The 15,279-nt window shown below is 36.8% G+C and overlaps 1 protein-coding gene across 2 annotated transcripts in view; it reads right to left on the bottom strand.

The window, feature by feature from the left end:
• Positions 1-15,279, bottom strand: part of LOC150110494 (uncharacterized) — a 317,332-nt gene that overhangs the window by 13,545 nt on the left and 288,508 nt on the right. For both annotated transcript variants that reach the window (XM_090399521.1, XM_090399529.1), the window contains 2 exons: positions 11,075-11,203; positions 4,083-4,208 (listed from right to left, as the gene is read on the bottom strand). In XM_090399521.1, coding sequence (XP_090255647.1) covers positions 4,083-4,208; positions 11,075-11,203 — 255 coding nt within the window. The remainder of the gene's footprint in view (positions 1-4,082; positions 4,209-11,074; positions 11,204-15,279) is intronic.

Consider the following 15,279-nt stretch of genomic DNA (forward strand, 5'->3'; position numbering starts at 1 on the left):
GATCAAGAAGTGTTCACCTGGGTTGTGGCTACCCATATGCAGAATGCTGTGAGGAAAGGATATATGTGGAATTACAAGGCTGTGATTATGACAAGCTACACTGTGGAGCTACAGCATGGAGTGAGGTGTTGAGTGGTAAGGAAATAATGCTGCTTGGGAACTGACAAAGAAATTCATAACAGTATCAATGTGTGAATGTATTCTGAAGGCCAAAAGGCTGAATAAGTTAGGTGTGAAATGGATGAATGAGGGGCTTAAGCATGAAATCTGGAAGAAGGTACTTTGGAGGGAGAACAACATGAATAATGTTGTTCTCCCTCCAAAGTACATTAATAATCAGTTACATGAAGAGTATAAAGAACAAGCCAGGAAAGTCACTCAGTTAGTAAGGAAAACAACAGTGTAGTATGTGCAGAAATTGGCAAATCAGGTGAAAAAAAACCCTACAAAGTTTTTAGATATGTGGCAAGTAGAAGGAAGAATAATTATGATAAGATGATGTTAATGGATGAAAATGTTAGAATGGTAACTACTACAGAAGATATTGTTGAGATATTCAGGGATCACTTTATCAGGGTGGAATCATGAGGAACTTAATTTGTGCGTAGAGGCTTAAGTGCTGTGAGGACATCATGTTGGAGGCTTAATGGATTTTTTACAACACTCAGAAAGGATTAAAACAGAATTTAATACTTCCTATATTTCGTCCTAGTCACCAGGACATCTACAGGGATTACAAAAACAACTAATGTAACATGAACACAAATATCATACAATACTAAGCCCAACCCCGTGGGTGACACTAAAGTCCTATCTAGGTGGAGTGCCCTCTAAGGGCAGTTGTACGTGGCCTGGAATGTAAGGTGGAACCTCTAGTGATGAATGTTTCCCAAATCCTCGGAAGCTTAATGCAACCGTATTAATTAAGATTTGGTTGATTTCTGAGAGCTGCTGCTGCTTCTAAGAATAGTCTCTCTTTCTTGAATTTGCTGCGATGGAACATGGTGGTTTTCTTCCAAGATACTCTGTGGGTGGTGTCCAAGACATGGTCAGCCAAGCCTGAATGACCATAGTTGTGTTTACAGATATAAGACTTGTGTTCCTCCAGGCAGATGGATGCTGATCTGCCTGCCTGTCCAAAGTATGCCAGCTTACAGGAACAGGGTACTTTGTAAACTCCAGGCAGAGAGAGAGGAAGGAGCTGATCTTTCGTAGAACGGATAAGGGTAGCAAGTTTGCGGTGGGGCTTATATGCTGTGTGTAGGTTGTACTTTTTTAGAATCTTGGCTATTTTTTCGGATGTGCCATGGATGTAGGGTATGGTGATGGCATTTTTAAACTCTTGTTGACAAGAAGGATGGGGAATGGGGGAGGAACTGATTATTTTTTGATACTGTGATCGCTGTAGCCATTGGAGAGGAAAGTGCTGTGTATGTGGTTAAGCTCAGTAGTGAGGGCGGTTCACAATCACTGGAACAAAGATTGTGGGCTCTCTTGGTAAGAGTTTGAATAATGCCATATTGTTGAGAGGGGGTGGTGGTGGGAGAGTTTGTGAATGTATCTGCCTGTGTGTGTGGGTTTTCTGTATACAGTGAAGGCAAGTGCATCATTAGGCAGGCATGTAACTAAGGTGTCTAGAAAGGGTAAACAATTGTTCTTTTCCTTTTCCATAGTAAACTGGATTCTTGGATGTAGGCTATTGAGATAGCCTGAATAACCATAGTTGACCACTGAGGAAGGAGTCTAACGTTTCTGGGCCATGAGGCCAAATAGAGAACACAACATCTACATTAGCCAGATAGAAGGTTCGAGTAAGGCTGAGTCTATGGCTCGTTTTTCGAAATCTTCCATATAGAAATTGGCAAGAGGGGTGAGAGGGGGGAACCCATGGCGGTTTCCTCTATCTAGGCAAATATAGGAAGTATTAAATTCTGTTTTAATCCTTTCTGAGTGTTGTAAAAAATCCAATAAGCCTCCAACATGAGGAACTTGAGTTTAGAGGACATAGGAGAGGATAGCCTAATTGTGAGTGAGCAGGAGGTATTTCAGTAAATAAATAACCTTGATGTCAATAAAGTGATAGGATTTGATGACATATCACCATGTATCTTGAGAGAATGGTTCAGGGAATTGGCAGTAGCATTGGCATGCCTGTTTAATAGTAGTCTTACAATAGCACATGTTCCAAGGGAGTGGAAAGAAGGTAAAATTGTTTCACTGCATAAAGGTGGTGATAAGGTCGTGGCTTCAAATTATAGGCCAATCTGTATATCTGGAGCTGTGGTGAAGGTATTAGAGAGATTGGTGAGAAGTAGATACAGAAATGGGTTAATAACAGCAGTATTATCCATGGTTATTACCATGGGTTTGTTAAAGGGAGATCATGTTTTACTAACTTCCTTATGCCCTATAACAAGGTGACAAATACCTTTGACAGGGGAAAATGCATATACAGTAGTGTACTTGGATTTTGCAAAAACTTTTCATAGCCCTCCACATGACAAGCAGTTAAATAAATTGAAATAAATGGGATTGGATAACAAACTTCTGAGTTGAATCAGTGACTGGCTGTCAGATAGGTATCAGAAAGTTGTATATGGGATGCAGTATACCGAAAGAGAAAGGTCACTAATGTGCCACAGGGGTCAGTTTTGGGACCATTGTTATTCATTTTGTATATTATTGATACTGGGATGGGTTTCACTGGGTGATATATAGCTGTTTGCAGATGATACAAAATTGGGGAAGGGCAATGCAGAGTCAAGCAGACATTATGGCCTTACAGGAGGACTTGAATAGATTGCATGAATGAACAGGTAAATGGAACTGTCAATTCAATGTTGTTTCAAAGTGTAAGGTTTTGACATTTGAGAAGCAACGATGGGATGCAAAGTATATACTTGGTGGGGAAACTTTAAAGGAGGTAGAGGAGATGAGAGATCTGGGAGTGGTGGTGGTGGTGGTGGTTGACAAGGACATGAAATGCAGGGGTCACATTGCACAAGTTGTGAAGACATCAAATCAGATAATGGCAATGATGCGGAAGACTCTGAAACAGAAATAAAGAGGTTATGATTCTATTGTATAATGCCTTGATCAGGCCTCATATGGATTATTGTGGACAGATTTGGTTGCTGGATTTTCATAGTGACATGGATATGTTTGAAAGGGTCCAGAAAAGATTCACAAAGGTGCTCACTGGTCTTTGGAATGTGGAGTATGAGGACAGATTGAGAGAATGTAAACTGCAAAGTGGCATGAATAGGAGGAGGAAGAAGAGAATGGGGGACATGATTGAGACATATAAGCTAGTCAGGGGTTGTTATCAGGTTGTCAAGGAAGATATTTTTCATAGAATGAGAGAGGGAGATGGAACAAGAGGCTATTGTGGGCAACTGTATAAGGAGGATGTGAACAGAGGAGCGAGGAACAGGTTTATTACATGGAGAGTGGTTGGTGAGTAAATGCATTGCCTGAATGTAGACACATTGAATCAGTTTAAGGCATGGTTGGATGATCTTGTGTGTGATAGTGTGTACCTCTCACAATGGGTCTGACTCCATGGAAGAAATAGACTCATTGTGGGAGACCCACTGAACTAGCATTATGTTTGTTATAAGGAACTTTGAAGTTATTTACACTCTCTGCATCAATGCACTCCAGCAATGCATTCCACTCACTAGCAACTCTCCACATGAAAAACTACTCTTTACACCAGTGGTGGCTGGTCCATAACGGCTCCAGGGTTGCATTGAACGCAGCCTTGCAGCCCTTATGGACAACTGCCACTGCCTCACACCCTTCTTCACCACATCTTTATACAACTTCCAAGGATGGCTTCTTGTTCTTCACATCTTAACATTCACTCTTCTTATAATTCTTTCTGTATTAATCTGATAGAATCCTTTATCTATCATGTCTTACATGTCTCAGGTAATTATTTCTTAGCACCTTTATGAAAAATTTTGAATTAAAATTGAACTCATTTCAAATAAAAAAAACAACATAAATTGTATTGTAATATTGACTTCATGAAATAATTTTCTCTTATTAAAGCCCCTTATTGGTGAGTCATTACTTACTCTCTTCACAATTAGAACCAGTAAATCCTGGTGGACAGAAACATTTCCCATCGATGTGATGACAGGAATTATCATGACAATTACACTTCCTTTTACATTCATGTCCATAATATCCAGCATCACAAACTACAGAGTGAGAGAGTTAAAAAAAAATAAGGTTAACTTTGCAAGAAAATTCTATTATAATACACTTTTACTTGTAATATCTACTATAGCTAATATCTTTCTTAACAATCTGGTTTACTGAATGATATCAAATATGTTGGGTTGAATTACTGAATTTCTTTTATGAAGTTGTAATTATGATTTTCAAGATAGGAATGCAAGTATAGCTTAGCTTTCTTTTAAGTTATTATTATTATAACAAACCTTCAATATGGTCATCTGTGAGTTTAGGAACTTATCTTGGATAATCCTCCACAGTAATTCACAAAACTTCTATGGATGACTTTGGAGTCATCCATAGAAGGTCATGATTAAATTATGAACAGTTTGATACTTTGTTGTTATTCATTCACTATAAGTTGAGAATAACTGCATTAGTATTATCAATTTTCTCATCAGTGCAATGATTTGGTGGGTATCCTGATAATTTTTTTTGAATGTGTGATCCACTAGTATAAGTATACTTTTACTGTGGAAAAAAATGTTGTCATTAATCTCTTCAACAAATTTCTGCACCTGTTACACCTTCATTCCCTCAAAAATCGAATCATTGAGTATTGTTAGAATAGTCATGTTCATGAATATACACATGCATTTAGCAATGGAAACAAAAAAACAAAATACAAAATTAAAACATTGTGAATATTTTTGATGTCTGCATTTCATTCTTCAACAGGATTTCATAAACAAGAGGACAGAATCCATTAGCCACAATTTAACTCAGTAATTTGCCTAAGATATTAATTAGCATCCAAGTAAGAAAGATATATAGTATAAGTAAAAACTCTGGGTAAAAGTGATTAATAAGGGACTCTATTATTATTATTTATTTATTTATTTTAGTTTGGTGCACAAGGACTGAAATCCTTATCTATTTTAATTATAGCACATAGCTCAACTGCATTTCTTGAAATTGTTTGAAGAAATTACAAATAACAAAAAAAAAGTAGAGAAAATTAAATTAGAGATATGAGCACATTATTATATTAAATAATAATGGCATAAAAAAAAGCATAATGTCTAAAACATCAAGAAATGCATTAAAATTAAATAAAAGGTAACAAAATTATTATCATCATCATCAGACCTCTCCAGCCAAAAGCTGGAGAAGATAATGCAGTCATCCAACACAGTGCTCATCAAAATGTCCTTTAATTGCATTTACTCTTTCTACATTTACCACATTCTTAGCAGTGTATCACACTCACTTGCTATCCTCCATGCAAAGCACATGCTTTTTGCTCTCTTGATCATGTTCTATATATATCTTCCAGAGATGGTCTCTTGTTCCATCCTGTCTCTGGGTTAAATGATTTCTTCACAAGGAATATAATGCATTTTTATGAAAAAATACATTTTTTCATAAAAATGTATTTGAAGTTAGACTGTAAAAGAATGTTGGACACTGACTGCTCTTTTTTTAAAAAGCAGCATGAAAAATTGGAGGAGCGATAGTTTGCCATTTCAGTGGAACAGTGCCTATGAATACATCGTAGCAGTAACATAAGGCTGATGGGATCATCCATGAAAGAGTGTTTCACACTCACTACACTCTCGGTTAATGCATTCCAATCATCAACTGCATTTCATGCAAAAAACAATAACAACAACGACAATTTTATTATTATTATTATTGCACCCTCCATGAAGTTGGCAGACTCATTGTGGGAGGTTCGTTCAAATGACAACATATTTATAATACCGAATCTTAAAATCCTTTACACTCCTTGCATTAACAACACATTCTGGTAATGTGTTCCATTCACTGACAATTCTACATGTAAAAAATCTACTCCTCACATCCCTTTTCATCACACTCTTACATAACTTCCAGGGATGGCCTCTGGTTTTTTCCCCTCTTGCCTTCTACTCTTTTTATAATTCCATCTGAATTAATCTGATAACATCCTTTCACTAACTTAAATGTCTGTATCATATCACCTCTTTTCCTCATATCCACTGAACTCTGCAATCCACATTTCTTCAATCTCTCTCTCTCCACAGACAGCATTCCAAAGTCCTGATATTTCAGTCACTTGTCTCTGGACCCTCTCCAATGTTTCCACATTACACTGAAAACCAGGTGACCAAATTTGAGCCCAATAGTGCAAGTGTGGTTTCACTAGTGTTTTATACAGTAGCAACACTTGCAATATCACCTCTAAACTTCAGTCTACTGTCAACCATCACTCCCAAATCTTGAATCTAATCCACTTCCAGAGATTCCTGCTATATGGCACCATCAACATAGTACACCGCTTATATTTTTGCAGTCCAAAATAAAACATCTTGAACTTACTGATAGTGAAACTACAACAACCCCACTCCTTTGTCCAAGTCAAAAGTCTATTGACATCTTCCTGAAGGGAATTAACATCAGCAGGGCTATTTAAAATTCTCCTGAACTTTGCATCATCAGCAAACAACTGAAGATCCCCAGTCAGTCCACATGATATATCATTCACCAACAAGTTAAATGTCATGGGCCCAAGAACAGAACCCTGGGGCACACCACTGGTTACCGTCCTTTTTTGAGACTGCTCCGTCATATATATTCCTCTCTTCTACAGCTTGTACACCAACTTATCATGAGGTAATCTATCAAACACTTTTGCAAAGTCGAAGAATATCACTGTATATAATTCTCCCTTTTCTAAGACACTCGTTGTTATGTTCCATTGAGTCGTTTTCAACTCCTGGTGATTCTATAAACATATGCTCTCCATTCAGATCTATCCCTAGCCATATCTTTCAGAATTTTCAAGCATATTCCAGTTGCTTCTTTAACTCCATCCATCCATCTAATTCTTGGTCTTCCTCTTCTCCTGCTTCCATCAACTTTAGCAAGCATCGCCATCTTCTCCAGACTGTTATTTGCTTGCATAATATGTCCAAAGTATGACAATTTTTGCTTGATGATCATAGCTTCAAGGGAGCAATTCGGCTTTATTTTGTCTAGCACTGATTTATTGGTTTGCTTTGCAGTCCATGGTATTCTTCTTTCACTCTTTCACAGGGTCCAACTTTCTCATTCATACAGTATCACAGGGAATACCATTGCTTTACAGGGAATATAGTATCACAGGGAATACACGTTACCATAACGTATGTCTTTTTGAGGTTAAGTTTAAGGCCATATTTAGCACTTTCTTCTTTAACTTTGATAATAAGTTCCTTCAAATCTTCTTTGCATTCTGCTAGCAAGGTAGTATCATCTGCATACCTCAAATTATTAATATTTCTTCCATCAATTTTAATTCCAACTGAAGACCTTCCAGCCCTGTCATTCTTAAAATATATTCACTGTACAAATTAAACAGGTATGGAGATAAAATACACCCTTGTTGCACTCTTTTACCTATTGTGAAATACTCAGTTTCTCCAAGACCTGTTCAGACATTAGCTTCTTGTTCATAATAAAGATTCCTCAGAAGGATAATGAAATGCTTTGGTACTCCCATTGTTCTTAGCACATGCCACAGTTTCATATGATCTACAGAGTCAAACGCCTTACTTTAGTCAAGGAAACAAAGGTAGCCATTCTTTTGATATTCCTGTGCTCTTTCTATTATCCATCTCACATTGGTGATCTGATCTCTTGTTCCTCTGCCTTTTTGAAATCTTGCCAGTTTGTCTTGCATTTCTCTCTTTATGAATGGGTCCAATCTTTCTGAATGATCTTAAGTAAGACTTTACTTGCATGAGAAATCTGTGCTTTAATTCTGTAATTTTTGCACTCTTTTGCATCGCCTTTCTTCAATAGAAGTGTATATAAACTGATTTTATCCATTCCCTAGGCCATGTAGTTGTGATCCAAATTTGTTGACATAGAGCTGTTAATATAGCTACCTCTTCTCCCAGGGCTTTAAGCTGTTCAATAAGTATTCCATCCCCTCCTGGTACTTTCTTACTGGATAGCTTTTGCAGTGCCCACCTCACTTCACTCTCCAGTGGTACTGGTTCCTGTTTATAATCCTGCTCTTAAAATTTCTCAGTAATTTTGGAGCCCTTTCTGTAAAGGGCTTCTGTATACTCTTTCTATTTTTCTTTGATGTCTGCAGCTTCTATAAGATATCCTTTGTGATTACTTTTCAATATTGTCACTTTGGTGCTGAACTTCCCTGTCAGTTCCCTGATCTTTTTGAAAAGATCCCTTGTTTTTCCTTTCTTGTTTTGGTCTTCTATTTGTTGGCATTCCTGGTAAAGTATTTTCCCTTGTCTCTTCTGGCTTGTTGTTGAAACTCTGCATTCAAATGCCATACTTCCTGCAAATTTCCTGTGGCCTTCATATTCCTGCTTTCCTGAGCAGTTTTGATGGTACTTCTGACAGCCATTTAGACTTCTTCTTCTTATAAACTGTTGGAATATTATTCTTTGCTTCTTTTTTTAATTATTGCTTCTGTTTTAAAGACACTCGTTACTTATCATAAAATGCCAGTAAACTGCTAAAACAAGACCTGCCTTTTACAAATCCATGCTGACTCATAAAGAATGCTACATCCATCAACCCAATCCTGTATTCTATTCATAACCAATCTCTCCAACATCTTGACCACAACTGCAGTTATACAGACTGGTATATAATTGGAAACTTCTGTCCTAGAACCATGCTTGTAGAGTGGTGCTATTTTGTCTTCTTTCCACTCCTTAGGAACCCTACCTGCTGCAAGACTTTCATTAAATAACAAGGCAATGGGCATTGCCAACTGTTGTGCACATTTCTTAAGAATATGTGGTGATACGTCATCCATTCTCACAGTCTTATTAACATCTAACCCAATCAACACCTGATATACCTTGTATTCTTTCACTTCCAATTTTCCTAATACTTGTCTCCCTTCTATATATTGCATCACATCATTTACGCCAGTATGATATACACTGATAAAGTGCTCAATCTATAATTCCACTATATCCTTTGCAACTGTTATTGTGCTGCTATGACAATCCACTATCATCAACCTATCATAATTATTCTTTCTCTTGCTTGCCATATAGTGGAAAAATTCCCTTGAGTTAACCCTGGCCTGACCAGCCAATCTCCTCTTATAACTATAAAATAACACATGGGCATTGCCACAGTAAATAACTTTTTTTATTATGTATATATTTCATCCTATATATCGTAAGACATCATCAGTATAACTAATGAACAAATAGGAACTGAATTCAAGAAACAGTAGTGTGCATGCTTAAATTGGAATCCCTCTGTGTATATAGTTGCATGTTCATGGATTAAAAACTTCCTGGCTGAAATTAAAATTACTTAAATTAAAATATAGCAGATAAATTATTGAATACAATTGAGGATAACAATTTCCCAAACTTTTGTAATAATGACCAGTCATTTCAATTAAGATTATTATTATTATTATTATTATCCCAAGACCCTATAGAGTTAAAGACTCACCCTCCTTATACACCCTCACCTGCGCACACCCTCCTTATACAGCTTCCAGGAATGACCTCCGACATTGATCCTATAACAATCCCGTACTAACTTGTAGGTCTCTATCATATCTCCCCTCTTCCTCTATGCACTAGACTCTGTAAATTACATCTTCTCAACCTTTTCTCATATTCGACATTCCATAGGTTAGTAACTACCTTAGTCAGTTTCCCCTGAGCCCTTTCCAACATCTCTTCATCCATTTGAAAACCAGGTGACCAAAACTGTGCACAGTAGTCTATGTGTGGCCTAATCTATAATGGAACAAGAATCTCTCTCTACTTCAATAAGTCAGTGTTCTCTGCATCATTCCCAGAAGTCTATGTGTTGTCCTCATAATTATGGTGATGTGTCCCCTAAATTTCAGATCCTTATCCACTGTCACCACAGGATCTCTTATTTCCTCTACCTCCAACAGTATATTCCCACTAAGCATAAATTCTACATCCCATCTTTGTTGCCCAAATTTTAAAACCTTATATCTTGAAACATTGAACTTGCATCCCCATTCCCATTCACTCAAATTATTCAAGTCTTCTTGTAAGGCCACAACATCTTCTCTACTCTTCACAGTTCATCCCAACTTTGCATCATCTGCAAACAACTGAATATCTCCATCCAAATCTTCACCAATATCATTAACATACAAGTTAAACAGTAATGGCCCTAAAACAAATCTCTGAAGTACACCACTAGTGACTTTCCTCTTCAGGAATATTGTTCCCCCATACACAACTTGCTGATACCTATCAGATAGTCAGTCTCTGATCGAATGCACTAATATCCAATGCCATCCACTCTAGTTTGACTATCAACTTGTCATTCAGCAATCTATCAAAAGCCTTTGCTAAATCTAAGTATATTACTGTGTATTCCTCTCCATTAGGTCTATGAAGTAAGACTTCAGCACTTTCTTTATATAAATGTTCATGTTTATATGTGGAGCTTGGCATTTTGCCGTTGGATTCTGTGATTAGCGTTTTCAATTCCATGTTGTGCAATGCCAGATTTGTGAGGTTTGATAAGGTAGATGTGGTCTTGATATTCAGAGATACATTTATTTATAGATCTTCTGTTTGTCCATAGTATGCCAAGTTACATGAACATGGTACTTGGTATATGCTAGGTAGCATCATTGGTGAGTTTGTCTTTTGGAGAAGGTAGCAACCACCATCAGTATACCACCCCAAACAGTAACTCATTCTTAGGATTTAGTGTCTTTAGCAGAAAATAACTCCTATTTTTTGGAAGCTAAGGAGAGCTGTGATGTGCTTAAGAACACCTTGTAGAAATAAAAGTCAAGAAAGAAACTTGGATTTTCTTTCTTCTTTTTTTATATATAAGAGCTATTTTGAATGCATTGAATTAGTTACCTTACCTTTATTGCACTTATCTCCTGTAAATCCAGGTGTACACATACATTCACCAGTCACATGATCACAAGTTCCTCCATTAAGACAGTCGCAAGGTTTTTGACAATGATTTCCATACCAACCATTACGGCATGCTAATATATATATATATAAAAAAAGACATTTGTATCAGAACATTTAATATAAAAGATATATATGAACACACAAATTTAAACAATTTCATCAGTGATTAAAATAATACTGATAATTTGGAGATCAATTAACCATACATATCTCAAATTTTATAATATAACTTTTGTAAGAACTAAATGTATCAGCTCCATCAGTGTTTCACTCAAATTGTGAAATACTGATGGAACTGATACATTTAACTCCCAGTAGAGCAAACACCATTATAGAAAATTACCAAAAACGACCACCCAAAGTGCTATTCTTAAGTGCAAATTCTGAAAACCACCCAAAGTGCAAATTCTGAAATTTGCTTTGGCAAAATTTCTATATAACATATCCTTTCTGAGGTGACTGTATTCACGATGCTTCAGTCTCTAAGCAGGGTGAGAATGACAAATTTATTTGTCAAAATTTGTTCTTTGTTTATTAATTCAACAGTGAACTTTATACAGGGATGAATGCTGTTAGAATGATTGACAAATTCTTGTAGTTTTGCTGAACTGGGCTACATGATGAACACATCATCTACATAGTATAGAAAAAGGTTTAGGTCATAATTTATAATTATGACTTCAGTGCCTTTTTTTTCAAACGATTCCATGAATAAATCAATGGGCTCACGACAGAGTTTCCAAGTTATCTAACCCTTAAGTCACCTATGATACCAATACTAATGCATTATAGACTAACAACCTTTTGTGGATGCAACTTAATTTAAAAAAAAAAGTGACAATGGATTTAATCCTGGATAGCATGAATGATAAAGCCAAGTGGTCTTGATTGTGTGGATGAATGTCAGATAAGGGCAGAATACTTTTAAAGAAAAACTAAGGTGCTGAGAAAGGAAATGGAAGGATGAATGAAGATTAGGAGACTTGAGAAGATTAACCAAACAAGGAGAACAAGAGTAGAAGTGAGAGAAAGTTATGAAAATGAGAAAATGAAAGGAAACAGAGAGAATAGTGCAAGAAAAAAAGCAGAGGTGAGAGAAAGGTAAGAGAATGGATGAACCAGGGAAAGAAGAACAGAAGAGATGAGATGAGAAGAAGTTTGGAGCATGCTGGCAAAAGGGAAAGAGATGAGGGAGAAGACAGGAAAGAGGAGGTGTATGGGAGTAGAAAGAGTGAGGGATGAGATGCCAGCAAAAGAGGAATGAATGGAGCTGTGAAAGGTGTAATATATACAAAGATCTGATAATCTGTAGTGTGCTGAGTAGAATGTCAGAAGCATGATTATTATTATTATTATCATCCTAAGACCCCATGGTGTCAAAGAATCATCTAGAACGTGCCTTTGTCATACACACAGCTCATCATACCTTTCCTTAAATACATTCAAATTATCTGCAGACACCACGCTCTCAGGGGTGCTTAAGGGTCAAAGCTGTATAACTGAGAGGAGACCTCCACATAGCCTTTAAAGGAATGCGGAGAACCGACCAGGGCTTCTGACCTAATTTCCAATCCTCACCTTCTCGTGGTGCACCCTGTTGGGTATCTACTTTGATACTGAACGAACGAGGATGGGCTGGCAATTTGGGATTTAGTCGACCAAATTGTATTCTTATTGGTTAAACCAAAATAAAAAATGATGGTACAACATGACAAAATTTCATGCCAGCTGGGGCGTCGCCCGGTTAAACAAGGCCCCCGTTGTTTTCGCCAGGGAACCAAGGCGAACAGCAAAAAGTCAGCTACTGGAACAAATCTGAAAGCACATCCCAACTCAACATCACCAGAGTTAAAGATCAGTACTATCAACATAAGAAGCCTGAATGGCAAAGAAATGGAGCTAGCTGAGGAATTAGATAAGTACCAGATCGACATAATAGGGGTGACTGAAACAAAAAAGACCAAAACTGGTGAGATCTTTCTGAGCAATAAATACAAAATGTTATATTCAGGCAATGACAATCAAGGAAAAGAAGGAGTAGCCATAGTATTCAACACAAAATACGAGGCTAATCTTCTTGAATGGCAGTCAGTCTCAAGTAGAGTAATGTGGGCAAATATGAGAATGGGGAACTGGACAATGAGACTTATTTGTGCCTATGGTCCCACAGAAGGTTCTACTAAGGTAGAAGTGGAGGAATTTTTTGAGGCTTTAGAAAAAGCAACTGACACAATGAAAAAGGAAAAGTTGGTCCTTGTTGGAAATCTAAATAGCAGAGTAGGAAATGATTGTGAGACATACAAAAATATTTTGGGAAAATTTGGAGAAAAGAGCAAAGCTAATAATAATGGCAAATATCTGTTGGATTTCTGCTCAGGACATGGACTGGTTATTACTAACACCATGTTCCAACATAGAAATGTTCACAAATTCACATGGAGAGAAGAGGCTAGGAATAAGAAAAGTCTCATTGACTATGTTATTGTTGATAGTGATGTTTTCTCCATGGTGCAGGACACCAGAGTGTACAGAGGATTTGAAATTGGAAGTGATCACTATTTAGTCTTGAGCAAGATAAAATTGAATTTCATATTGAAAAGAATAACATGTAAGAAAGTTTTAAAGCGAATAAAAGTTGAGCAGCTCTCAGATGTGAACTGTAGACTAAAATACAGAAAGATTACTTTCTTATTGTTGATAGTGATGTTTTCTCCCTGGTGCACTAGAGTGTACAGAGGATTTGAAATTAGAAGTGATCACCATTTAGTCTTGAGCAGGATAAAATTGAATATCATATTGAAAAGAAGAACATGTAAGAAATAAGTAAGTTAAAATATACAAACATTATTCAAGAAGGAAAAGAAGAAAGCATATCAAAAGTTCCTGGCAAATAAGTCAGCTTTTACTCTTACAGAATACAGAGACAAATGTAAGAGAGCTAAACAGTGTGTAAAACTAGCTAAATGAAAGTCATGGGAGGACTTTGGCAAGAATATAGAAAATAAATATCAAGAAGGTGGCAAAATATTCTGGAGGTTGTTGAAGAAGCTCAGGAATGGAGGAAAGAGTGCTGTAAAAGGAGTTAGAGATGATAAAGGTGACATGAAAATAGGAGAAAAAGATATCCTTGAAGTATGGAGTAATTACTTTGAAAAACTGCTAAATGAAACAAGCAGTGATGACAGCACAGTGATAAAAAACACTGACCAGGCATGCAGTCAGGAATACATATCCATACTTGAAGTAGAAAAAGCCATCAAAGGCTTGAAATGTGGAAAGGCAGCAGGAGTAGATGATATTCGACCAGAAATGCTGAAGTATGGTGGTATAAAAGTCTTACAGTGGCTGCACTGCATAGTTCAGAAAGCCTGGACAGATGGACGAATTCCCGATGATTGGAGTAGAGTTCTCATAGTACCCATATATAAAAAGGGAAATAAAACTGAATGTGAAAATTACAGAGGTATTTCCCTACTGAGTGTTCCTGGCAAGATCTATGCAAGTATACTTGAGAAACGGTTGAGAAGAATTGTGGAAGAAAAGCTTGGTGAAGAACAAGCTGGATTCAGGCCAAATAGAGGCTGTCAGGATCAGATCTTCACTTTACGACAAATAGTCGAGAAAGCATGGGAATATAACAGAGATCTGTATTTAAGTTTTGTCGATTTGGAAAAGGCATATGACAACGTGCCAAGAGAGAAGCTAATCAATACGCTGCAGTTATATGGTGTCAATGGGGCATTATATCAAGCAATACTTAGTCTTTATATGAGTTGTAAGTCAGCAGTTAGAATTGAAGGAAGTACAGGAAGATCGTTTAATGTTAAATCTGGTGTGAGACAAGGATGTACATTATCCCCTCTGTTATTCATTATCTATATGGATCACATTATGAAGGAATATGGTATTAAACCTGATATCAAAATTGGAGATGTTAATGTCAGCTCTTTGCTTTATGTGGATGATGTTATACTTCTAAATAAATCCGCTACAAGTCTGCAAGATTCTCTGACTAAATTGAATAGCTGTTGTAATAGATATGGTATGAAGGTCAGCAATAAAAAGACAAAGACAATGAAAATAGGCAGAATCATTGAAAATGTAAACTGTGTTGTGAATGGAGAACCTGTGGAACAAGTAAGACATT

The sequence above is a fragment of the Typopeltis vanoorti genome, chromosome 1 (genome assembly GCF_054136105.1).
Source record: "Typopeltis vanoorti isolate ZY-2024b chromosome 1, IOZ_Tvanoo_1.0, whole genome shotgun sequence".
NCBI lineage: Eukaryota > Metazoa > Arthropoda > Arachnida > Uropygi > Thelyphonidae > Typopeltis > Typopeltis vanoorti.